At 39.2% G+C, this 25,786-nt stretch overlaps 1 protein-coding gene across 5 annotated transcripts in view; it reads left to right on the forward strand.

The window, feature by feature from the left end:
* The first annotated feature begins 1,104 nt into the window (after nucleotides 1-1,104).
* Nucleotides 1,105-25,786, forward strand: part of SNCA (synuclein alpha) — a 96,643-nt gene continuing 71,961 nt past the window's right edge. The window contains exons 1-4 of one of the 5 annotated variants that reach the window (XM_058667045.1): nucleotides 1,105-1,124; nucleotides 2,759-2,904; nucleotides 7,188-7,229; nucleotides 13,197-13,339. In XM_058667045.1, coding sequence (XP_058523028.1) covers nucleotides 2,784-2,904; nucleotides 7,188-7,229; nucleotides 13,197-13,339 — 306 coding nt within the window. In that variant the 5' untranslated portion in view covers nucleotides 1,105-1,124; nucleotides 2,759-2,783. Of the gene's footprint in view, nucleotides 1,125-1,171; nucleotides 1,261-1,987; nucleotides 2,037-2,239; nucleotides 2,258-2,325; nucleotides 2,437-2,758; nucleotides 2,905-7,187; nucleotides 7,230-13,196; nucleotides 13,340-25,786 lie in introns of those variants that run through there. The other 4 variants (XM_012928515.2, XM_058667047.1, XM_058667048.1 and 1 more) reach the window with 4 other exon arrangements.

The raw sequence follows: 25,786 nt of genomic DNA on the forward strand, positions 1-25,786 counted from the left end.
TCCAAAAGGAGTCAGCAAAACAAACGATGCAGCAAAAAAGCTTTGTTCGTTCCTTTCGCACTAAGACTTTTGGGGCTTGGAGAGCGAGGTCAGCCACTGGAGGGAGGGGCTAGGTTTTCGTTTTGGCGCGATCCAGGAACAGCTGTTTTCCACAGGGCACTGACAGATGAAAACGCCTTAAGCGATGCAGAAACCAGCTGGGGCTCCGTGTGTGTGTGTGTGTGTGTGTGTGTGTGTGTGTGTGTGTGTGTGTGTGTGTGTGTGTTGGGATGGTAGGGGTTGTCAGCTTGGAGGGCTGCGTGGACCACTCTGGATTTGCTTCCCAGATCATATCCTGGGATCTGGAAGCGACGTACCATTTCCACAGCGAAAAGCCTGAGGACTCTTCGTATTCGACGGCTGGGGAATATTTATTGCTTGCTCTACAGATGGGCGGGGGAGGGGGCGCGGAATCAGCGTCTGGCAGCCGCTGATTGGTGGAAAAGAAAATGGTGAGAGTCGGGTGGGAAAAGGGTTTGCCAGTCCCCTCCAGCCTTCTCGACCCGTAACTCTTGCCAGGTAGTCTCCAGCCTGCTCGAGGGACCCTTTCGGGGTCACCCGGGGTTAAGAGCGAGCGAAAACCTGGAGGATGTTGGGACAAAAGCGACCCTGCACGAGGCATCCCTCGGCCAAGTCCTTGCTGTCATCAGGCGAGGCTGACTCGGTGCAGGTGAAGGCGCTCCGGCTGCACCCCGAGTCTCCTTCCTCCGTTCTCCCAGGCAGTATAGGCTTGGACGCCCACTTCTTGGTCCCCAGGGCCAAAGATTGACTCCGCCGGAGGCTAGGATTTACCCGAGGAACCAGTGCAAAGGCGGAGACTGAGAAGGAGGGGGTGAAAGAGAAGCGACAGCAGCCCGAGCCTGAGCGCTCCGTATCTCCGCAGGGTTCAGACGACCCTGACTGTGCGGTGAACCGCAGCGCATCTCGCCCTCCAGCTTTCCAATGGTGGTGGGCCGCTGCAGTTGCAAGGACCACCTTCCCCCGCCCCCTCCCCACCGAGCACGGGAGCCCAGAGCACGCGCTGGGAGCTCAGCAGGCGCGGGAGAGGGGCGGGGAGAGGCGCTGACAAATCAGCCGTGGGGGCGGTGAGTCGAGGAGATCTGGGAGCTAGAGGGGAGGAGGAGGAGGAGGTGGTGGAGGAGGAGGAGGAGAACGCCGGGGCGACCAGAGGCCCAAGAGCGGGTCGACGGCGGAGCGACGTTTTTGCTGCAGCGGAGCCAGGTGTGTGCCGGCCCCAAAGGGGACTCGAGACCCAGCCCCGCCCTGAGCCTGCCGCCGGTCCCCCTCTAGCCGTCTCTGGCGACCCCCGCTCTCTTTCTCTTCTATGTTGCGGGGCTCAGGGGCGGGAGATATAAGGAAGGGAACCGGGGAGTGGCAATTCGACGACAGGTTTGCGCGCGTGCCTCCCACACCCCGTACCTCCAGGGATTGCGCTGACCGCAGCCTCCTAAGGGGACCTTTCATCTGGTGGTGCCACCTCCGCCCTTCCTGTGCGCTCTCGTCCCCACCCTGTACCCAGTTAAATAATATTTGGGAATTGTTTAAAGGGAACGGGGGGGAGGGCAATCAAGAGAAGAGGATTCGGGTGAGTACCTGTGGCTCTGAAAGGGCGTCTTTGTGAGTACTGGAGAAAATCCGGAGTGAGGGGGTACGCCGCGGATGCGGGGAAGGGGATGCACCCCTTGACCAATGTGTCCGGTCTCGGCGGGTGCGAGCCGTTTGGGTGAACTTCATTAGAGGACATTGACCCGACTTTCCCCTGCCTCCAATATGCCCCCTGCCTCCCCGAACTCGCTGAATGCTGGGGACCAGCGACTTCTCTCCGGTGCGCTTGTATTTATACATTTATTTTCCCTGCGGAAATGCAGGGTGCTGGATGGAGCTCAAGCTTCCAACTTTTCTTTTGCTTTAAACATCCCTCCAGGCACCCGTTTTCTGAGAAGTGACGCGGCAGCTTTGACCGTAGTAAATGAAGCCCAGAGAAGGCAAGTCAACAGGTAGTAAGGGGTTAACAAGTGCGGCGCGAGGTCTGCTGAGGGTGCCTGAGGATGCTGTTCCAGCCTGTGGCGCCTGGCGCGGGTGTGGATGCTCCTCGCGGGTACAGACCAGCGCGTGCTCTGGATAGATAGCGGAAGGCGGAGGTGGAGGGCTCTGGTGTAATCAGACCCTGTGCGCCTTGGTTGTTTGGCTTGAGGTTCAGCCACTTGCTGAGTGCCTAGTGCCTTTTCTTCCCCTGGGATCCACCTGTTCATCCTCTTCTGGAATTCCTTTAAAGGATGCACCTGACCTGGGCCTCCAGCTTCTCTCCTTTTCCTGCGGTCTTTCCTCTAAACCGGCTTTTCACTTACTTAACGTGGGTCACCCTTGGCCCCTGGGAAGTTGAAGGAAGGACCCCAGGTATTCATGCAGCTGTACTTTTGAGATGAAGAGCAGCTCAGATGTACAGCCTCGTCAGCCTTTAGGCTGCCAGACCTGTTCCAGGGAGAGGGGGAAATTTCAGAGCAAAAGCTTCAGGGGCTCAGGAATTGGGAGGAACACTGCTTTGTCTGGATGTATGAAGTGAGGAGTCACGTCAAAGATTGTGCACACTTTGGGGGATTTTTACTGATTTTTAATGTCTTTCAAAAATGTTTTAGTTTTGTTTTTACCCTGGATGGCTTGAAGTTTGATTTCCGTTGCCTGAAAGTTCTCACTCAGTGTGTGTTTTGTGTTTTTTCAGTGTGGTGTGGAGAAATCCCTTAACCATGGATGTGTTCATGAAGGGACTTTCAAAGGCCAAGGAGGGAGTTGTGGCTGCTGCTGAGAAAACCAAGCAGGGTGTGGCAGAAGCTGCAGGAAAGACAAAAGAGGGTGTTCTCTATGTAGGTAGGTAAGCCCCGAATGTCATCTCAGTATCCCCGGGTTCGAAGAATCAATACAAAAACACTGCCATTTCCCACTTAATTCGGTTTTGTGTCATCACTTCTCGAAAGGATGGATGGAGTCAGAGGTGTGTGCAGGTAGGTGAATGGGAAAGTGTACATTTGAGCCAACCTTGAAAAATGTGGCTAATTTTTGTTCTCCCTGATTGTTAAATGTTACAGTAACACTTAAAACTTTAAAAAAATTTTTTTTAAAATGAAGGTTTCAGTGTTTAAGTGACTTTATCCAGAGGGCAGTTTGCCAAACCGTCTCTTTTTGTAAAATGAAAAATATTCCTTAGAATCCAAGTCATTCGTGGGCTTTTGATTTCTTTTGTCATGTGCATAACATTTACTAATTTGGTTGTGTGCTTGTTATACATGAGGTGTTGATGCGGCCCAGAGCTGTGTGTGTGGCTCTAAAATGGGAAGAGGAGCCTCTGGGGTGCAGTCACCCCTGGTGACAGCACGGGTCCAAGTGTTCAAGAAAGTGCTTGGAAGCTGCTGCTAATATCTTCAGAATGTTTCAATCATTCATTCACCAAGTGGCATGCAGCAAGTAATAATGCACTCGGTGCCTGTCCTTCCACTTCTTTCTAAATTCCACTAAGAGCTTGAGCTTCCTTTCCGTATTTTGAACTGTTATATTGGGTGTCATTTTGCAAATTCCTTCAGATTCCTTGGGGACCAAATGGACACACATACCCATATCCCCCTGGAGGGTGCTTCAAATGCCTCATGGGAATTGGAATTAAAGGATGTTTATTTCACTGCCATTTTTTGGAAATGTATGCATAAATGCATAATTTTTTTCCCAGGAGACATTTTTGGAGAACTGTATGAAGACCACTTATGTCCACACATATGCATGTGGCCCAGTTTTCCTTTGCTGTTTCTCCTCTGAGGTCTACTACCCTCTCAGATGCCACAGGATGAGCAGTCAGGTGGAGGATAAGCATATTGCATGGCATGGCCTGGGTGACACATTTGCAGTGCCTGCCTCTGTGGAGTGAAAGAAAGCTCACTGCTCTCACATGCAGCTCACAGGAAAGACCACACTCTGTATGCTCTTAGCGACTGCTTCTCCAAGCTTGTTGCTCATGTACCACGGGCATTTCCTGTTTGTTGGCTTGATCTTTCCATAAAGTAATTTCATTTTGCATCTTACAACAGGCCTCCAGAAAAATTTTGAAATAGGGTGATATGAGATGAAAAAATGATAAATTAATTTCCAGTTTTTTGTGAAAGGTGAATTTTATTCTTCTAGTTATAATATGTAGCACTGAAACAATGACATGAAGATTATCAGTATTTTTCTTGTTTTAGTTTTTCAGTTTTTGTAAGTACAACCTTATAACTATTTGATTACACCATAATTTGTGTATTTTAATGTGTTTTTTAAGGAAGCTAATATTCTCTCTAATCCTTTGTAATAAAATCAGCAACCACTGAATATTAGTTTTATGCATTGTTCTTTCTAAGATAATCAACAGGTTTTAACATCTGTAACACTTATTTGTTTTCATGGTTGACGATGGACTTGGGCAAGTGAAATCATTTTATTTTTCAGAGATCAATTCAGGTGTTTGCTTTGAGGTGATTCATATATATTAACAACTTATCTATGTGTCAAATATTTGTTAAGCCATTTTCAATATCTATAATGGTATTTAACACATACTTCATGTTATAAATAGTTTATTAGCTATGTTCAGAACAGTAACTGAAAGGTAACCATAAGATTCAGAATGAAAACGATCATTTCAAGACACAACAGTATTGCCCAGGGATTGACAAAATTTTTGTAAAGCTCCAGATAGTTCATACTCTGAATCAGCTTAGTGATGATCACATTTTTCTTCTTTATTTTACATAAAAGACTTATTTATTTACGTGAAAGGCGGAGTGATATAGAGGGGTGGGGTTGAGAGACAAAGAGAAATACCTTCTATCCTCTGGTTCACACCCCAAATAGTCATAGTTCCTGGGGCTGGTCCAGAAGCCAGACATCCCAATGGCTTTCCCACATGGTTGGCAGTTGCTCCTGTGCTTGGCCATCTTTCACTGCTTTCCAGGCACATTAGCAGAGACCTGGATACAAAGCAGAACAACGGGCCAGCACCATGGCTCACTGACTAAACTTGCAAACGCTGGAAACCCTAGTGGGCGCTGGTTTGTGTCCTGGCTGCTTCACTTCTTATACAGCTCCTTTCTTGTGATTTGGGAAACACTAGAGGATGGCCGAAGTCCTTTGGTCCCTACACCCATTTGGGAGACCCAGAAGAAGCTCCTGACTTCAAATTGGCTCAGCTTCGGCCAGTGCAACCATTTGGGGAGTGAGCCAAAGCATGGAGGATCTTTGTCTTTCCTTCTCTCCATAAATATGATCTGCCTTGCTAATAAAATTAAATAAACCTTTAACAAATAAGCAGAGAAGTGGAAACTCAATCTGATATGAAATGCTTCGCCCACCACATTATTTGGGTCATAATTATGTATGAGTACTTAAAATTGTATATAAATGTGAAACTAGAGAATAGGACCAACACTTTGTTTCTAAAAATTTGATGCAGAAATCAACTTCATAATTCCCTTAGTTTTAATAAACACTTGAATATTTATGCTTTATGTTTGGTGAATAGCTGGGGCTCTGATCATGGTCAGTTTTTTTTTTTTTTTTTTAGCCAGTGCTGTCACCACAGTGACTGTGCTGAAACTTCATGGTTTTCCAGAGTGTTTGAGAGTGATCAATCAATCTTACGTGATAATTTTAATTAAAAAAGGAGACTACATTTTCATTTTGTTTAAAAAATACCTGCAATTATTTCGTCATAACATTATGTTATTTTAAAAAAATATATTTACTTGGAAGAGGTAGAGGAAGAAGGAGGAGACAAAGGGAGGGAAGAGGGTATGAGGGAGGGAGGGAGGGAGGGAGGGAGAGAGAAGGAGAGTGAAAGAGAAAGTGAGAGATCTTTTTCCCAGATGGCCACAATCCAGAGCCTGAAACTCTAACTTTCCCATGCTGATGGGAGCAACCCAAGGACTTGGGACATTTTCCACTCTTTCCCAGGTGTGTCAGCAGGAAAGTAGATTGGATAAATAACTGCTGGGTTTAGAACTAGCACCTTATAGAATTCTGGTCAATGGTGGCCTGTGACAGCAGCCCCAATTTCATGCATTTTTAAACAAGTGATTGGTAATTACTTTAATATCCACACATCGGTTTAAATTGTTCTCATTCTCAGTTTTATGCCTTTGTTTCATTTATTCTTCTATTTCTTGTTAGAACTACATAATTTGAGTGCTAGAATAGTTTTCAAATGAATCTTTAACCTATTGTTATTTTTCGGAAAATGCTGGATTTTCTGCCACTGTCTATACCTATAATGTCATGATACACTTAAATATCAGAATGATGGACTTGTGACTGTTGCTGAAGGACTGTACTATTGTAATAATAAGGGGTAAAACAGTGGGGGAAAGGGTTTTGAGGACAGGGAAGGACAATCCCTGAGTGTATGGAACTGTATCATGAAAAATAAAAATTAGAAAAGTGTGAACTATAATGAAAAATCTGAGCAGTTATGAATAAATTTGCTAACAGTTTTAGCAATGTAGGTAATTTTATACAAATTTAATAATAGCCAAGATTTTAGGCAGATATTTTTGATTTCCTTTTGTTTATGTCTTGGCGGAGACCTAATTCGAATGTTGTGCATAGCCCATGATGTGTGTAACCTTAGGCAAGTGGTTAGCTATTTGTTTTACTTTCCTCTTGTCGAAAATGGGCATAATACACCTGTTTAAAACAGATGTTATGTGCATGAAATGAGATTTAAAAGGCCTTGTACATAGTAGGTGACTGCTGCATCCTGATGCTTGTCTCCTTCCATCTTTTATTATATGTTTGCAGAATTAACAGATCTCTCTTGTGTCATATTTGTAAACATTTTTCATTTTTGAAGTCAAAATAGTCTTGCTTTTGAGACTCATTGTTTTATCACTTTTCCCGACTGAAAGTTGTTATTCTAAAGTGGGAAGCTAGGGGGAAGTTCATCACTCTGTGCTAGAATCTTAGTTGCAGAGGACCTCCTGTTGTATTGGCTTTCTGTTTGTTATAGTGACAGGATTTCCTTACTTTAGTTGTTTTTCCCCTGAAGCTATCATTCATATGCTTCTGTTGTGTTGAAAACTAGCAAGTCAGCAGCATAGGCCTTAGCTTATGTTTTGAATTTGTTTTTACAGGTTCCAAAACCAAGGAAGGAGTGGTTCATGGTGTGACAACAGGTAAGCCCTGTACAGCTTGGGTCCATGGATGATACAGAAAAATCCCTTGCAACCAGCATGGCCTCAGCGTAGATCATTTAGAATGTAGTTGTTAGCAGCCACCCTTGCATGGCGGCACATCCCATGAGATCCACAGTCTTGCTCCAATTTGTTTATATATGGAATATTTTTAAATAAGCCCTTTTTATTGATAGAAAATGCTTGTACAAAATGTAAAGATTAGCATTTTTTCCAAGGAATTAAATGTCTGTTGAGAACATCAAACGATGGGATCCTAAAGTATTGCAAATATAGTATTTTCTTTATGATTGATAGTATGTTTCAGGAAATGCTTGAAATGATCAGCAAAGTACTATTTGCATCTCTGGCATGATCTTACCAATATTTTAAAAATATTAATAAGAAGATTGATAATAAAGAACATAACTGATGAGAATATTAGTGATGATGATAGTAAGATGAGATGAGGATTTTAAGTTGCTGCAGGTTAACCAGAAATAACCAAAATTTAATAAGTTATGAGCCTATAAACTTGTTGAGGGTCATGTTGGAAGTACAGCATGCTCCCTGACAGCTGTGATGAATTAAGAAATATCATTAGAATTATGATTCATATGATTAGAATGCATTAAATAAAATGCTTCATCAAAGTATCATGTTTCAGTTAGTACATTTTAAAGTAGAAATGGAGAAAATAAAATTGGGATATTGACATAATTCTTCTACTATCAACATAAACAGAAATTAGATCTTTTTGGTTCAAATTCATACTTCTTACTTGCTGTGTGATTTTTCTTAGATTCTTAATCACTGTGTGTTTTAATTTTGTCATCTGTAAAAAAATAAATGAGCTAGAAAACAATGTACAGTTTGTTTTGTGTTGCTTTTTCTTTTTATTAGTTTGAGTGGACCTTTGTTGAACATTTTTATAGATGGTGAAAAATATACTTTATGTATGACTTTTTAAGTGAATGCTTTTGATAAAAAAGATGATGTAATAAGAAACCAGAATTATTTGCAACTGTTTGTTAAATGCTAATTATGTACCTTTCATTTGCTTTGTTGCCACCTGATTAAATAAGACAGAACTAGACAAGTAAATAGACTGTATTGTCTTGTTGGGACCTTCTACTAAGGTGATATTTTTAAGCATGGTTTTTAAGAAGAACTGGCTAGTAGATGGTGCTAGACTCTGCTGCTTGAGGAGGGCCAAGTTGGGTTGATGGGTTGGTGTTGCATCTTGATCACTGAGGGAGAACCCTTAAGATTTAAAAACTAGGTAAGGAAGTGGCACCTGCATACAAATTAAAGCATAACTAATAGTGTTATTTACTGGATGAGGTGGGTTATGAAGATAACTGTGGACATGCTAGAATTGTGAGTTTTGTTTTTTTTTTCCAGAATGTTCCCATTGTTAAGTGTGTGTGTAAGAAGTATCTATGAGGGTGGGAGAAAATGGCAGAGTGTGGAAGCTGAGGCAGATGCAAGGCAGCATTTTCAAAAACTTTTTCTGAAGGAATATAGTCCAAAGGCTTGTATTTCCGTAGTTTTATCACTTTGAAAATTTTTGCATGCCATATCTTCTCTTTAGCATAGTAAAGAATCTACAGCAAAGGCATGTACAAGGTGTTGCGTTACCCAGAATGTTTTCAAATTTCTTTCACTACACATTCCAATTACAGAAAACTATGAGAAAGGTTGCTGAGCAAAAAGGATATGAAGATACAGGCATGTGCAGTACTTGTGGTCATTGCACTGGTTAGCCTACCTAAAAATTAGTAAAATATCAAAAGGCCCTCTTAAATAATCTGCTTGTAAGAAATGCAGTGAAGGGCCCGGCGGCGTGGCCTAGCGGCTAAAGTCCTCGCCTTGAAAGCCCCGGGATCCCATATGCGCGCCAGTTCTAATCCCGGGAACTCCACTTCCCATCCAGCTCCCTGCTTGTGGCCTGGGAAGGCAGTCGAGGACGGCCCAAAGCTTTGGGACCCTGCACCCGCGTGGGAGACCTGGAAGAGGTTCCTGGTTCCCGGCATCGGATTGGCGCGTACCGGCCCGTTGCGGCTCACTTGGGGAGTGAACCATCAGACGGAAGATCTTTCTCTCTGTCTCTCCTCTTCTCTGTATATCTGGCTTTCCAATAATAATAAATCTTTAAAAAAAAAAATGCAGTGAAGAAATCTACTGTGATTAGTTCCATTTGTCTCATATGGTAGTTAAATAAATTACTTAACTACTCAATTTGTTCAGTAAGGTTATTTAAACTCTTATTTATTTATTTATTTTAAAGATTTATTTATTTTTTATTGGAAATGCAGATATACAGAGAGGAGAAAAGACAGAGAGAAAGATCTTCCATCTGATGGTTTACTTCCCAAGTGGCTAATGGCTGGAGCTGAGCCAATCTGAAGCCAGGAGCCAGGAAATTCTTCTGGGTCTCCCACGTGCGTATGGGATCCCAAAGCTTTGTGCCATCCTCGACTGCTTTCCCAGGCCACAGATAGATAGTTGGATAGGAAGCAGGGCTGCCAGGATAAGAACCGGCACGCATTTGGGATCCCGGCACATTCAAGGCGAGGACTTAAGGCGCTACACTGTTGTGCCGGGCCATAAATACTTATATATTTATTTTAAGGAAAGAGAGAGACTGAGATTGTGACTTATTCACTCCTTGGATGCCTACAGTTGCTGGGACTGAGTGAGGCTAGAAGCCAGAGCATGGGACTCTGAGTTTCCATTGTGGGCGGAAGGGGCCCAGGTATTTGGTCCAGTTTGCACTGTTTTTCCAGGCACATTAGCAAGGACGGAGATTGGAAGCAGAGGAACTTGGCCTTAGAACCCAATCTCTTACACAGGATGCTGGCATCTCAGGTGGCAGCTTCATGGGCTGTGCCATAATATCGACTACTACTCCAAATTATTGGTATTAAATACTATAAATGATCAAGAATAACAGCCTTAATTTGAGCAACTCAAAATAGTATGGTGGATCTGGACAGACACACTGATGAATAATCATGGTACAATGAAAAAGAAGTGTAGTAGAGGTATGTTTTAAATTGCATGAAATACCAGGAAGAGGAGCAAAGCACTTACTGGGAGAAGAGGTTTTTAACATGAACATTTAACATGTGACATTTAAGTAGGGTTTTAACAAGGGAACTGAGTTAGCTGAGTAAACAAGAGTGGGATAAATATTTCTGGCCATATGGAGCTACATGTATAAAAATGGAAAGACAGGGAAATTAGATAAAACCTAATTGAGATAAAAATATTCAGTTGGTTTGAAGTAGAGTATCCATTTGACTCTAATTAAAAGGCCTTTTCCCTTAAAAATAATTGTCATTTTTTGATCCAAAATATACCAAATTGAGTGTATCTTCTTACCTTTTATTTTGTCAGTCATTAGAATATTGAACAGAGGAACAGTCTAAAAGACCTTCAAGGGCAAGAGTCTTCAGGTCCCTGGAGAACATTCCAGAGAAACCAGTGCTACAGAAATCATTGCCACCTCTGTACTTGGTCATTATGTAATATGTCTAAATTGTTTATCATTTGTAGTCATAAATGTTCATGAGTTCTAATTCTATCACAAGTATATGATACTTTATACTGGATAATTTATATGCATTAAAAACAACAGATTAAAGTTTCTATCTAAAGGATTGTCTAGTTTTTGTAAAATTCATGCAGAGCAGAGAAACAGTGATCCTGTAAAACATCAAAATCTTTTTTCTTTTCTTAGAGATTTATAACAAGAGAATGTTCATTTCAGGCAAAATTTTCTGTTCATGTTCTTAAAAAAGAAAAAAATGACAACTTGAGATACATAATTCACCATTTCTAAAAGATCAACACTCCACAAATGTTTAAAAACATAAATTTTCCAGTACAGCTTTTCACTGGCATTTAAATTGAACTTTGAATTGTAAATAGCTGTTACTCCTTCAGAGGTATTAGCATTTTCAATGGCAGTGAGTCACTAGGTGAACCTGTGCAGTTCTGGCTCCAGGCTGGCTTAGACTGTGTGGCTGCTTCACCCTTCCCTATGCTGCCTGAGTGAAAGAATCCTGACAGACCACCTTAGCTTCCATGACTTTAATAGGCTGCTTGAAAACAAATTGCTTTGTTCACACCATTTAATTGTTGACCTCCCAAACTGGTGAGCTGAGATCTGTGCAAGAATTAAGTGAGTCGCATTCACAGGTGACAGGATGCAAGAGAGGCTCAATAGGAGGGTGTAAGGAACATGCAACATGAAAGTGGGTCCTTGTCTGCTTATGGGAATGCCTAATGAATGAAATTTCTCAAAACTCCCAGTTCTGGAGGTTTGCAGGGTGGGGTGGGAGGGTGGGAAGCACACCAACAATGAGATTGTGGAACAAAAAGAAAAGAAAAGAGGACAACTATTCTGTAGATATAGACAAAAGATGCAGGTCCTAAGGCTTGTGGACAGGGATGGTTACAAAGGTTTGGATGAAAAGGGGAGGTCTTATTTCTGTATCGAGTTATTAACAGTGCATAATCTTTTACGTTTTGCTGCTTTTGTGTGGAGCTCCTTAGTTAATTGAAACTAATATTTACAGTATCATCTCTACATTTTTAATTGGTTTTAGAGAATCTACTGAATTACTGTGTCATATTTTACTGTTTATAGTGAATTATCGTTCAATTGTATTAATATTGAATATAACTTTTTTCTTAAAATATTAACTTAATATTAAATAATATTAACTTAAATATTTGTTCTCATAGAAATTCTTAAAAGTGAGTCTTATCAAGAATCCTTCTGTTTCATACCTGAAACTCTACAGAAGAATCAAAATTCTTTCATATTCATTCCTTATGCCATTGTTCATTTTGATAGTAACATGTATGAGCACATAAACAATTTGAGTGTCCCTTATGCAAAATAGTTAGGTTTTGAAGTGTTTTTGATCTTGGGCTTTTTTTTTATTATGGTATGTTTGCATATACATAATGAGGTATTTGGGGAATAAGTCCCAAGTCTATACAAATTCAGTTGAGTTTTAATATATATTATATGAATAGCCTGAAAGCATTTTATTCAGAATTTTCTTGGAAGATCTACTTATTTATTTGAAAGACAGAATAATACACAGAGAGAAAGTGAAATAGAAAGATCTCCCATCCACTGGTTCGCTACACAGATGGCTGCAATGGCTGGGGTTGGACCAAGCAGAAGCCAGGAGTTTTTTTGAGGTCTCCCATATGGGTGAAATTTTATGCTATTTTCCCCAGGGCATTAGCAGGGAGCAGGATCAGAAGTGGAGTAACTGGGACTGGAGCTAGTGCCACTATGTCCTGCTGGTGCTGCAGGCAGTGACTTAATGCCACAGCACTGGATGCTTTAAACAGTGTTTTAAATATTTTTGTACATGATGAAGTTCAAGGGCATGGCCCACTTCCCCTTGTGTCATCATGTTAACACATGGAGCTTTTCAGATTTAGGATTTTGAATTTATATTTTCAGGTTAGGAATGTTCAACCTGTCAGTAGAATGTGTCATGTTGCCCAAAAGTCTGTGAAAATGAACTGGTTAATTTTGATCAAAGAATTGACAATGAAATTTTTGAAATAAAGAAATGCTTTTTTTTTTTGCTGAGTCTGATTCAACTGAAACTGAGTCTGGAAGTACTAATTTCTATAATTTTCCTCAAAATAAGTTAAACCCAGATTGCTGTGGCTCTGCATCTGTGATCATTAAACAAAAAAGACCTTCTACTACCTGTGTGATTATAACAGAATGTCTTAGTGAAAGTGCAGAGTGTGGTTAATCCCCTCTCACTTTGAAAGCTTGGTACATACTATTTCCTATAACGTCTCGATTGTTTAAGGTCTGTATAAATACATGATGTGTGGAGGCTGACTGTTAGTGGAAGTGGAATTCTGCTAAGTTGCTGTCACCCCAACATCTTTTCATTTGCTCTTGCTCTTGATGTATCCCAGTGGCTGAGAAGACCAAAGAGCAAGTGACCAATGTTGGTGGAGCAGTGGTGACTGGTGTGACAGCAGTTGCCCAGAAGACAGTGGAAGGAGCTGGGAACATCGCAGCCGCCACTGGCTTTGTTAAAAAGGACCAGCAGGGCAAGGTATGTTGAATTTTGTACTGTTCTTTATAATATTGTAGGATCACAGTTCATTTTCAAATGAGGAAAAAGGTAAAAATATGGTGACTACCATGGCAGAGTGCTGCCTGAGCCTCTTCTCATGAAAATGTACCATCATTATATGAATTTTGTCTTTGTGGCTTTAACCTAAAGAAATGCATTGCAGATTGTTTAAACATCATGACTGTTTTCAGTTTCTGGAAGAAAGTTAATGCGATGAATGATGTGGTAAATGCCACAAGGAACAGTGACATTTCAGAAAGAATGATTGCTTTTATGTTAACTCTGAATCTTGGAATCTCTCTTGGCTAGAATGACAAATATGGAATAACAGATCTCTTTGTGTCTAATCTCTGTTTTCCCAAAATGAAGCTCTTTTAGTCATATTTGATTTCTTTATGACATCATCTGGTAAATGGCATATTTGCATGTCACAAAACAGTTCCTACAAATGTGTGCTTGTGGGAGTAGAGTGACCCGAAGTGCATGCTACAGAAACTATAGTTCTGAGGTGATTCTTATTTTCTTGGGAGAATTTTGACTTTGCATTTCTTAAGAAATATAGGACTCTGGCAAGATTATGTAAAAGGTCTTAATCTTTTTTTGAAACATACAAGTGATAGACTATGAGGTGTCCTTTGGAAGGTGAAATTTGATGAATTCTGTGACCGCAAGGGAAGGATCATTTTTGCTTTGGCTTTGTCACAATGGTCTCTGTGGTGTTCTTGGGCTGAATTAAGCCCTGTCTTTTTGCCTTATCTCCTCTTTGCTGGGCAGCTCTTCCCCAAAACAGTGGATATCTATCTTCTCTTCATTATTGTCTCAGATCTTTGCTAAATGACTTCTGGTGAGGACTATCCTGACCTGCCTGAAATGGTAACCTTTTCATCTCCTGTAGTATTTCCCATCTCTCTCTACCATCTCCCCACAAGTGGTTTTCACCTTTAAAAATAATCTATAATATGCTAATTGTTTATGGATGTTGTTGATTTTGTTTTTCCCTTCTGAATACAGGCATTCTGAGAATGGAGCGTATTTATTTTGTTTATTGATTTTTTACAGCGTAAGTTCTTGTAGGGCTCCCAACAGATGTGGTAAATAAAGAATTAGATAAAGTAATTAAGAAAATAAGGACTAGAGTTGATTTTGTTATGATTTTGAGTCTTTCATAATCCTTGGCAAAGTATAAGAACAATGGCTATTCAAGTTTCTGAGAGCTATAACCAATGGATGTTCTGAAAACTGAGAAAAAAATCTTATTTTTTTGAAGGATGATCTGAGTTTTCCCTTCCTCATGTTATCCCAATTAGCAAGTCTATCTTGATTACTCATTAAAATATTTTAATGAAGAGATAGAACTAGAAAACTATAGTAGATTTTGCTTGGCTGTATGTACTTACATGGTTTTGGCACAATTCTTGTTCATTATGAAAAGCTGAGGCTGGGCATCCAGTGTACCTCCTTTAGTCGATGCTTGAATTGGTGCTTCTTTCCCCACGATGAGAATCTGCTGATATGCCTTTCAGATAATCTTATTTATGCTAATAAGTGTATTCTGTTTGAAATTATAGTTTTGTTACGTTTAAGAAGTTTGGACAGATCTCAGATATTAGCACAGTGTTAATTAGCATATTTTGATCCACTTTTAGAGAAGCTACTAAAAGTTATGGATTCTCTACTTAGAAAAATGAATACACACATACATTATAGGTGGTAGAAGAATGTCCATTGAAGGAAGCCATGTTTACATCCTATGGCTTACAGCAATTCCCAGGTAGTAGAGATGAGAAGAATTTAATCCACAAAGGAAATAAGGTTGCACTGTCAGTTGGAGTAGACTAGACACTGTGGGTGATATTCTACCTGCTGTATTACTTCCCCAGCGACTTCCTCGGAGTTTAACTTGCTTTGCGTCATCATGAATTGAGTTGAGGACATGCAAAATTAACTGGAGAATTTCATTGCTTTGGATCCTGAAGAAGCATGAGACACATGTTACATTGTTTTGTGTCCCCATTCAAGACATATCCTAAATAGCCAACAAAACGTTGAGAGTTTTTTCTTCTTTGGCAAAATTGAGTTTGCTTATTTCTAAAAACTACTGGTAATTAGTTTAATATTTTAGAACAAAATGAGCCATTTGGAGTTATTTCTGAGAAATTCTATATGAAAATGAAGCCATAAACCCTAGAAATTGTACCATTGTTGAGGGAGAAAACACAGACTGGAAGTTAAAGTGGGTTGTCTTCATGTCCTGCTTAGTTAACGGGCTGGATGACCTTTTCCAGATCTCATAAGTGTCTGTTTCAAAAGCCCGACTTAGCAATAGTTTTGAGTTTCTACAGCAATTCAAGTAACATTCCAATAATTGCCTATAATTATGAACACATTTACGGGATGCCAAAAATCTAGAAGGTTAAAATTAAATTACTGAAATTGTTCAGTATAAAATTTGAAATAGTTTAATCTTTCAGACTGATAAAAATGATTTTTGTGGATAGAAGTGAGCTTTTCTTACATTTTTATTTGCTTATTGTTGAAACCATTGAGGCAATCATTTATCATTCAATAAATGATTACTCATAATGAGCTAGAAATGTGGAGAATGGCTGCTAGATTCCTGGTTTCTGGGAGTCTGTGTCACTCCCTTGGTAGTTGGTGTGTGTCTTCAGGATCAGAAACCTGAGACAAGTGATGCTGTCAGTTTTCACCCTTCATTCCTCAGTGAGGACATTTGGATTGCTGATGAGGAGACAAAGTTCCCGCCCACATCCCTCCCTCTCTTGCTTCTCTTTATGCTTTCTTGTTTTATTTATTTTATTTGAAACCAAGAGTTCCAATAATGTTGTTTTTTGATAAGTGTATCTCTTTGTGGCATGATTGATTTGGTATATTCTGTCTAATTTTGATATTGACAGAGGTGTCACCATAGCTGTTTAATTTTCTTTCTTTTATTAAATGTAATTACAGTGACTTAATAAATAAAACTTGTATATATGTCATTCAAACATTTTAAAAGACAGGTATAGTGTCTACTGTGATGTTTTAGTGTATGTATACATTGTGAAATGATGACAGCAGTCACAATGTTACCTTGCATAGCTGTCTGTTATGGTGAAATTTAAGAGACACTCTTAGCAAATTGTGAACTGTGTAGTATAAATTATTATTAGCTGTTGGCACCATGCCATATCTCCAGAGCATATTTATTCTTAATAATTAAAATTGTGTATCTTTTGACCCTCCGTTCCATTCCTCAATCTGTGATGATAACTTCCCTGATAATAGCTATTCCACTTTGGGTTACTGCAAATTTGAGTAATACTGATTCTACCAGGCAGAGCGATCATGCAATACTTGTCTTTGCATGGCTGGCTTATGTTTGTGCACCATCTTCAAGGTTGATCCATGTTGCTATTTCCTTCTTTGTAAGGCTGAATAATATTCTGTGTGTGTACCTACTGCATTTTCTTTAGGCATTCATGTTTTGATTGACCCGTGGGTTTATCCTCTGTCTTGGCTGTTACAAATAATGCTACAGTGGACTTGGGCATGCAGATCACTCATCATAATAGTGGTATTATTTTCTTAGGATATAGGCATAATTATGGAATTGCTGATGATAAGGCAGTCCTTTATAAAAAAACTATTCTGAGGAATCTGTGCAATTTTGCATTATAGCTGTATCAGTTAACATTCTTAGCAGCGGTGAACAAGGGATGTGTTTCTTCTACATTAAGATATCTTGTACTGTTTTGTCTTTGGTAATTACAAGATACAAGGTGCTATCTCCTTGTGATTTTGATTGGCATTTGCCTGTTGACTATGTCATTTCTTTTTCTTTTTCAAGATTTTATTTATTTTCGTTGGAAAGGCACATTTACAGAGAGAAGGAGAAACAGAGAGAAAGATCTTTCGTCCTCTGGTTCACTACCCAAGTGGTGGCAATGGCCATAGCTGAGCTGACCCAATGCCAGGAGTCAGGAGCTTCTTCCAGGTCTACCACGTAGGTGTAGAATCCCAAAGGCCTTAGGCCATCCTCTACTGCTTTCCAAGGCCACATGCAGGGAGCTGGATGGGAAGTGGGGCAGCTGGGACACAAACTGGGGCCCATCTGGGATTGCCTGCACTTTTATTACTATTCACAGGAAATACATCATTTTCCAGACCATTGACAGAAAGATATTCTGTGTCTTCATCTAGGATTATGATTCACTTATGATACATTTTCAGGTGATTTTTTGGTATCTCTTACAAAATACAAGTCCAGTTTTGTCTGTCTTTTGTGTTGATACCTAGTTTTCCCAATACCATGTATTGAAGAAACTATCCTTTCCCCATTTTGTGTTCTTGGCATCTGTAATACATTGTAAATATATGTACTTATTGCTGCATTTTCCATTCATTTTCATTGATCTTTAGGTCTGCTTTTATGTTGGTGCATGCCGTTTTGTTTCCACTGCTCAGACATGATAACAGCTGATAGCTGCTAGGCAAGCTCATTTGTGTTCTTTTGGAATCTTCTGCTTTAGCCCTTCTGGATTCCATATGACTTCTAGGATTGATTTTTCTATTTCTGGGGAAAATGTTATTGGCATTTTAAAAGAGATTGAATTGTATCTCTGGATCATCTTGAACACTGAACAATTTGAAAATACTTATTCTTTTGATTAAGAATATCCATTTATTTGTTTCCTCAAGTTGTTTCATAGTTGATATCATTTTTAATTGTACAGATGTTTCACATCCTTTGTTAACTTTATTCTTTTTAAAATGCCACTGCATTTTATTGGTTTGTTGGATTATTGGTTTCTCTGTGGATAGTGTTTGTCTATAAAAAGCACCACTGATTGTTTTATGTTGCTCTTGAATTCTGTGACCTTACTGAGTTTGTTTATAAAATTTCTGTTTTTGATGCAGTCATTAAGGCTTTTAGTCACAGCAAATGTTGACATCTGCTGGTATAGACAGATGTGATTTTTACTCTGGAATTTAGATGTGTATTGCTTCTTTTCTTATCTAATTGTTCTGGTTAGGATTTGTAGTTTATTGGTGAATAGTTGTGACAAGAATGGGCAATGCATTGTTCCTGATTTCATGAGTATTATGTCAGCTGTCACTTGGGATTTTTTATGTTGAGATATATTCTTTCCACACTTAATTTGTTGAGAATCTTGATATGAAAATGTTGGGTTTTGTCAAATTCTGTTTTGCATCCATTGATATAATTATTTGATTGCAATAGTAAGTCCTTATAAGTTAATATCTACTTTAAATGTAAATTATTAAGTGTATTTAATTGTTACACAGCTTGGCACATCCTCATCCCTTATCTAAATGCCTGGCTTAGGTCCTGGTTCCACTTTTTTCTTATACTTATTTTTATTGGAAAGGCAAATTTACAGAAAGAGAAAGTGTGGCCTGTTCCACGGAAGATCCTAGTTACCTTTTTATGCACCTCAATAGCCTTCAGTGGCCTCTCTCCAGCCTGTTTGTAGTTTGATCTATGGTGGTGGTGGAGGGGAGTGGTATCATGGTGGTGGAGGGAAGGGGCTGGGTAGGATGATGGTACGCATGGCTGCTGCCATCATTCCTGTTCTCACTGGCTGTGGCGTGGTAGGACAAGTGGCTCAGGAAGTTTTCTATTTAATACACCACAGTAACAGATCTATTCAATAGTTTTACCTGCACACTAAAGAAGTTAATCAGTCATACTGCTCATTTCTCAAAATCTTACTCATTTGATAGGCAAAATAGAAATAGGCTAAAGATGCATAGACAGAGATTCCAAATTCAACTTAACGGTGATGTTGCATGGATATAATTGTATTACTCACTTCTTGTACCATGAATTTTGTACCAAGTGAATATCTTGAGTCAAAGTTGTTCTGTAGCGCTACTTTGTTTACGATATAGAGCTAATCACCTCAGTGCTTTACATGTAGCTGTTGCTCAAATAAAACCTTGTGGAACAAATGGCATGCCTTTAATACCATCTGGAATGCCCTAGAAGAGTAGGATACTGAGGATTGTTTTTTGTTAAGTTTATAATTTTCAGAGTGTGAAAGTCCTGAATAAACCATGAATGCACTGCCTGACAAATAACACAGCAGCTGGCTTCATTATCCTGACCCAGTTAGTCATTGATGTATCTTGATGGTACTTAATAGTTTTTGTACAAGAAATAAGTTTGAATTATATACTTATTGAAGCTTTAGATGCTTCGAAGATTCAGATCCAGTGGTGCTGCTTATTCATCTTCTGCTTCAAAATGAAGTTCCTAAATCAGTCCATCTTAGAAAAATTAGATTGATAGATACATGAACATCTTTCAAGATTTTTATTTTAAATGGCAAAAAACATATATTCCATTACTTTACCTTAATTAGTAATAAACATATTTAAGTGGTTGCTGGATGAATGAAAGAAAAATGTGATGAAAATTCTTGGCTTGACTTTCTGGTATATAGAATTTAAACATCCTTCTACTTATTTTCTCTGGCTTACCAGGACTGTCATGTGTAGCTTCATGCAACTTGATTCTTGAATTAATATTTGAAAGTTAGGTGTTTGCTGATGAAATGATTCATGAGACAGGTGCTGCCATCAGCTGAATCCTCTACTAATGAATCCACAAACAAACCACGGGTGGCAAGAAAACTTTCAGATTTATTTGAAGAATCACACACAGACCAGAGATGTGAACTCAGTATTTTTAAAATAAGGTCATCACAAGAATTGTCAGGATTAGGAAAACACTTTAATTTACAGTGAACATTTTCCATAAATGTTTAATGGTATTTGATATAATACACTGTCTCAGTTACTCGAAGTTTGAATTATGTCTTTGTGCTTGACCTCAGATGATAACCAACTTTAGATTTACTGCAAGTAAATTTAAAAATTCATGGAGCAATGAATTTGTGGTTTTAGAGAAACGTACTTTTAGTGTAATGTCATCTTACTGCATGCATAATGTGTTGATTAAAGAAAAGTCCCAAGGAACTTAATTGATTTCTTTCACAGATAAATAATCAGCAGCATTTCACAGTGTGTTATATAAAAATCGACAGTTTGAACATATATGAAAGTTGACTAATGGTGCACAAGCTATCTTCACTTAGAAATGCATCCAGTTACAGTCTTCTTGGTGACAATATTGGGTTCCTGATAGATGGATCATGAATCTCAGTGAGCCAATGCTTATTGATTAATATCTTGTAAGATTCCATTGGGGAAGTACACCATAATTACACATAAGGTTGTTTGGAAAATGTGCTGACACTTATGATTGCAGTAAATTCAATATCTCTTAGTGTTTTATGGAGAACTTTGTGTGGCAGACACTCACCTGTGGAAAACCGTCACACGTACATAGTTCCTGACTTCACATATGTGCGGTCTAGTCAGGGAGACTGTGGCATTTAACCCTGTGGAAGCATCTGTGACCTTTGGGAACAATAAGTAGTAGAAATAGTTACAGATCCATCCCAGGGGGAAAAGACTGCAGTCAACAAATCTTATATTTATTTAGTAAACATTATTCCTAATAAATGTTATGCTTTCAGTTATGTCTCTGTCAGTAGGCTGTGAAGGTGCCTCACATACTCTAAGATGGCAGCCCTGAAAGCTTACCTGCTTGGATATAGGCACATAAAAAGACTTGCACCTTATTCCTAGAAGCCCTATGGAATCCCCTGGAAGAATTTCAACTCCTCAATGCAGATCTGATTAAAAATCCAGTTTCAGAAATCTGCTCATGGTGATCCTTTTCCTTGTTACAGAAATAAAGGGTGAGTGTGACAGAAGAGCTTCAAGGCACAACAGATTTTAATCATATCTGTGCATTTTGCTCTTCCTTCATAAATGCTGACCATACCTGATTTTGATACATCTACCTTGATACATATAAAGACAGGGAAGTGATTCCCACCACTAAGCACATTTACATCCTTATTGCCTCATAATCTTTTCCTTTTTATTTTCTATTATTTGTATATTATATAATTTACAGTGTTATATAATATTTTGCACATTATATAATAATATAAATTATAATTTTTAATGTTTAGGTAAGAATACCAAAAATCTAACCTGTAAGTAAGTCACCAAACGCAATATAATATTATTAGTTAATTCTTACATCAAATTTCTAATTTAATTCATTGTATACAATTTAGCTGACTACTTCTGTTCTTTTTTTCTATCTCTATTACAAACTGATATGTTCATGTTTTAATTAAAACTTGGAAAAGTAGCTTTTATATGGTTAGGTGAGAGGCATAAAATAAAGTCTATCTTCGTGTGTAGGGTTATCTAAAACTTGAATGATACACTTGTTTGTTACCCAAAGTAAGAAAAATATAATATTTTTGTCCCTCATATGCAGACTGTTAATTTTCTTTTTTAGTTTTCATGGAGACAGCAATGGTGGTGCTTGATTTATCATGATAAAATATTGAAAAAACAGATGGTTCTCGAAATATTAAAAGTACACAAAAATCTAGGACGAAATATGTTTAGTTGATAGTTGAGGGAACAGAAATAAGGTTAAAAAACAAGATGCCAGTTATGTTTTGCATGCAAATGTGTAATTATGGGAACTACAGTCAAATATACATTTCATTAGCTTATTTGTTCTTCTACAAGAAGAACATTAATAGTTTATCCACTCAAATATGAGGTCAGTCTCTATGAAGAATTTTATGAAAACTTTTAGCAACATTTGAATTCCTGAGTTATAGCAATGTCTCTCCTTACATGCCTGAAATCACTGGAACAGATAGTTATGAAAATTCCATATGTAGTGTACTAGTACTGCTGTGTTTATAGTATATATAAAGACGAAGGAGCTAGAAATTATTTGCTGCATACATAAATGAGTAGATGAATAAGTGAATAAAAATAAAAGACAGAAGATACATTTTTCTTTTAGACTATAGGAAATTATATTTTTGATTTAACACATGATTAAATTTAACACAAATAAGGCGACTTTAAAAAATAATTCCTACCAAATACACACAACTACTATTTTAGTAGTACTTCCAAAGTGTTCTTGGAAAGAGAAATTAGCTTCTTCTGGAGTTTGAAACAAAGCCAACCACAACTGTGCTAGTTTGCCCTACATCCCTTGTGTGGCCTACAGTGATGGCCAGTTGGCGTTTCCATTCGCATTGGATCCATGCTTCACCTGCATTGCTTAATTTGGTTGAACATGAGGAAAATCATAGGGTGGTAGAGGGGCATGAACTTTCTGTGAAGAACATGAAGTCGACCTTGTCCCACTATCTTTGTGTTGAATGGTGTCATCGCAGAGTGGTTTTCTCTGATGAATTCAGTGAGTTCAGAATTTTGAAGTCTGTGTTTGAGGGTTTGAATTTTAGACTAGTTCATTCTGCTATTCATTGCCAGACCCCTGGCAACTCATTTAACTCTTTACCTAAGGCTTCTTATCTTTAGCTGGTCAGCCACCTGCTCTGGGTATGAAGGTGATGAGAAAATGCACATGAGAGATAAGCAATAAGCTGTAATGCATTATACATTCATAACATTTTTTGCTAAGAAAAGGTAGCACTTTCTCTAAGAGCTGAGTTACATATAGTGGATGATTGTAGAAGGCCTGTCTCATTTTGTTTCCAGTTCGGTGATATTAAATAAGTAAATAGTGTTAACCCAGAGGAGTGGTTTCATTGACTATGCCACTTCATTTAGCTAAATAATTTGAAGTCACACTGCTGTAACTTTTACTCTGATTTCTTTGGAGTCACGTGGTTTCATTGACCATTGCACACATGATATCATTAAAGGCTATGCTCAACTACTGTGTGAAACGTTAGAATAAACAAAGTTAAGCAATTTCTTCTCTTAAAACCAGAAAAGAAGTCTTAGTGTCCCTATTAATGTGTGTTAGGGATGTAGCTTCTGCATTTCCTAGTGCCTCTTTGATGTATCCCATCCCCCGTACAGGAAAGTTCTAGATGCTCAATGAAACACAAATTTGGGATGCTCAATTTGACTAAAACTATCCCTTCCATCCCTCCTTTCTTTTTTAAATAATGGCTTATTTTAGATCCTGGAATAAAGACAGGCAGAAAGATAATTAGAAATCACCATCCTGTATTAGACTCTTTTCTTCCTTAGCCATTGCACTGGCTATGCTTAGGAGGTTTTTTTTTATTAATTATTTTGCATTATGTGACAGTTTCATAGGCTCTGGGAATTCCTCCCCCTCTCCACGCCCCCCCCCCCCCCCGGTGGATTCCTCCGCCTTGATGTAGTATTACAGTTCAAATTCAATCAAGATTCTTTCCTTGCAAACGTATACCAAGCATAGAGTCCAGCTACTTATTGTCCAGATGGGTTGAACAGTTTCTTGGGGAGACCATTTCTGGTCCAAAGTTAGAGTTGGTAGAATATCATCCCAGTCAATTAAGAGTCCCAGTATAACATCAACAGCAATTTGCAACATTATGGAATTGACATGGTTTTGAGTAACCAGTATGTTAAAAAAAAAAAAAAAGCAGCAAGTTCTTAACCACAACCTCTGATTAGCTCATTGACATTTCAATTTTAGTTTATATACAGGACCGGCTGCTATATACCTTAAAATGGCTATAAAGTACCATTCAGCTGTCTCGTGTCTATTTCATTTTAGTATTTAGCCATTTGTTGTGTTGAAGTATAATTTTGCTGATCTTGGCAGATTTTAGGATAATCTAGACTGCCTTGTAACTCTAACAAGACATTTGTTGACAATTAATGTGCAGAACATTTTTTTGGGGGGGGGGGTGTGCAGGAAAATCCTCAACACCATGGTGAGGAGTGACTAATCTTTGTGTCCCACCCAGTGAGGCATGAGCCAATCCACGCCAGCTCTTTCCTGTCAGATTCCAAGCTCTACTTTTTGTTGTTTGTCTATTTATTTTAGGTTTTTTTAGTTTGTATGATTGTTTGTTTGCTATGGGGGGTTTTAGGTTTTTAACAAAGATCCCTGTGGAGCTGGGTGGACAGGCCTAAATCAACTGTAGCCATGAGGACTGCTGCTGTGTCTTCTCAGCCCTTTTCTCTCTGATCGGAGGGCAGGAGAGAAAAGCAGAGTTTACCATCACGTTAATATCCATGCCAGATCATTCTAGAATGGAGACAGTTCAAGAGCAGGAATAACCCCACATTGGAGTTCAGAGTCTGCTTTCCTCAAATTCACTTGAAATTTGAGATTGTATCTTACAATTGGGAAGAAGGAGTGAGAACAGTAATATTCTTGCTGTTATTGGGCTCTGTTTTTCATCTCACACTGGATGACCCTTAATGCCCTGGGTGACACTCTAGTGGCACGCATTCTAGGCTCTAAATGTGCCAACTCTGTAACCCTCCCCCCTCCCCGACCCATCCCACCAGACATTAAAGGCCAAGAAGGGCAACCATATTATCCTGTCAGTCACTGACTCTGTCCTTCACATTTTGGCCAACCAAGCTCCACTGGTTTTTCTTTCCCACGCCTGATCTGAGCCCATCGGAAATATGGGGATGCCTGCACACCAGCACACCAGACCCGGGTCTCAGGAACCAGGTGAACAGGGATTGGCAGGCTGATCTTCAGTTCTCCAGCTGGGTGCATCCACCCCCAGGTCTGTGTGGTTGTGGGCTCAGACTGTTGGCAGACTCTGCAGGTCTTCCTGAGACTGAATGCCACTGTGGAGTAAGAGGCAGATGGCTGCTGCTTCCAGATCACACTGACCCTCAGGAGTCACCACTTGCCTCCACACAGGAAGGACTAGGGCAGAAACCCAAGTGTTGGTCTGCTAATGCTTCACAATCTCTCTCCCTGAAACATCTGTTTCTACTTCACTGCTGCAGAAAAATAATGAAGGGGTCTTATACCTAACAGTTAGCAGTTTTATGTCTTCCAACTGTGGACTTATGCACCATCTAGGTAAGAGGTGGAGAAGGGGTCAGCTGATTCCCAGGGAATGCAGTCAGATGCTGGTTTGCATTTCCAACAGTTGACTTAGGATGCCCATCAGTCACTGACAATAGAGCTAAGGGACAAGTAGGTACAGGTGACTCTTTAACAGGAGTTGGAAATGTTTATTTAAAGCATTGAAATGATTCATGCTCTTTAATTATTCATGCTGTCTGATTCAACAGTTTCATGTTTAGGATCTTAAATGATCATAAGCTTGCACATAGGACTGTTTTGCATAGAGTTGATTATAGTACACAATAAGAAAAATACTAGCAGTAACAATAGGGACTTTGCTAATGTGTTATTTTTGAACCATTTAATAATATGCTGAACAGTCATCGAAATGTTGATGCAAAAAGTAATTAGTGGTGTGGAAGGATGCTGTCACTACATTATGTGAAAAGGGCAATTCATAACAATATGAACAATTTGTACACTGTAACAGTAAAAAATCTTTATAT

The sequence above is a fragment of the Ochotona princeps genome, chromosome 7 (genome assembly GCF_030435755.1).
Source record: "Ochotona princeps isolate mOchPri1 chromosome 7, mOchPri1.hap1, whole genome shotgun sequence".
In the NCBI taxonomy this organism is placed as follows: Eukaryota; Metazoa; Chordata; class Mammalia; order Lagomorpha; family Ochotonidae; genus Ochotona; species Ochotona princeps.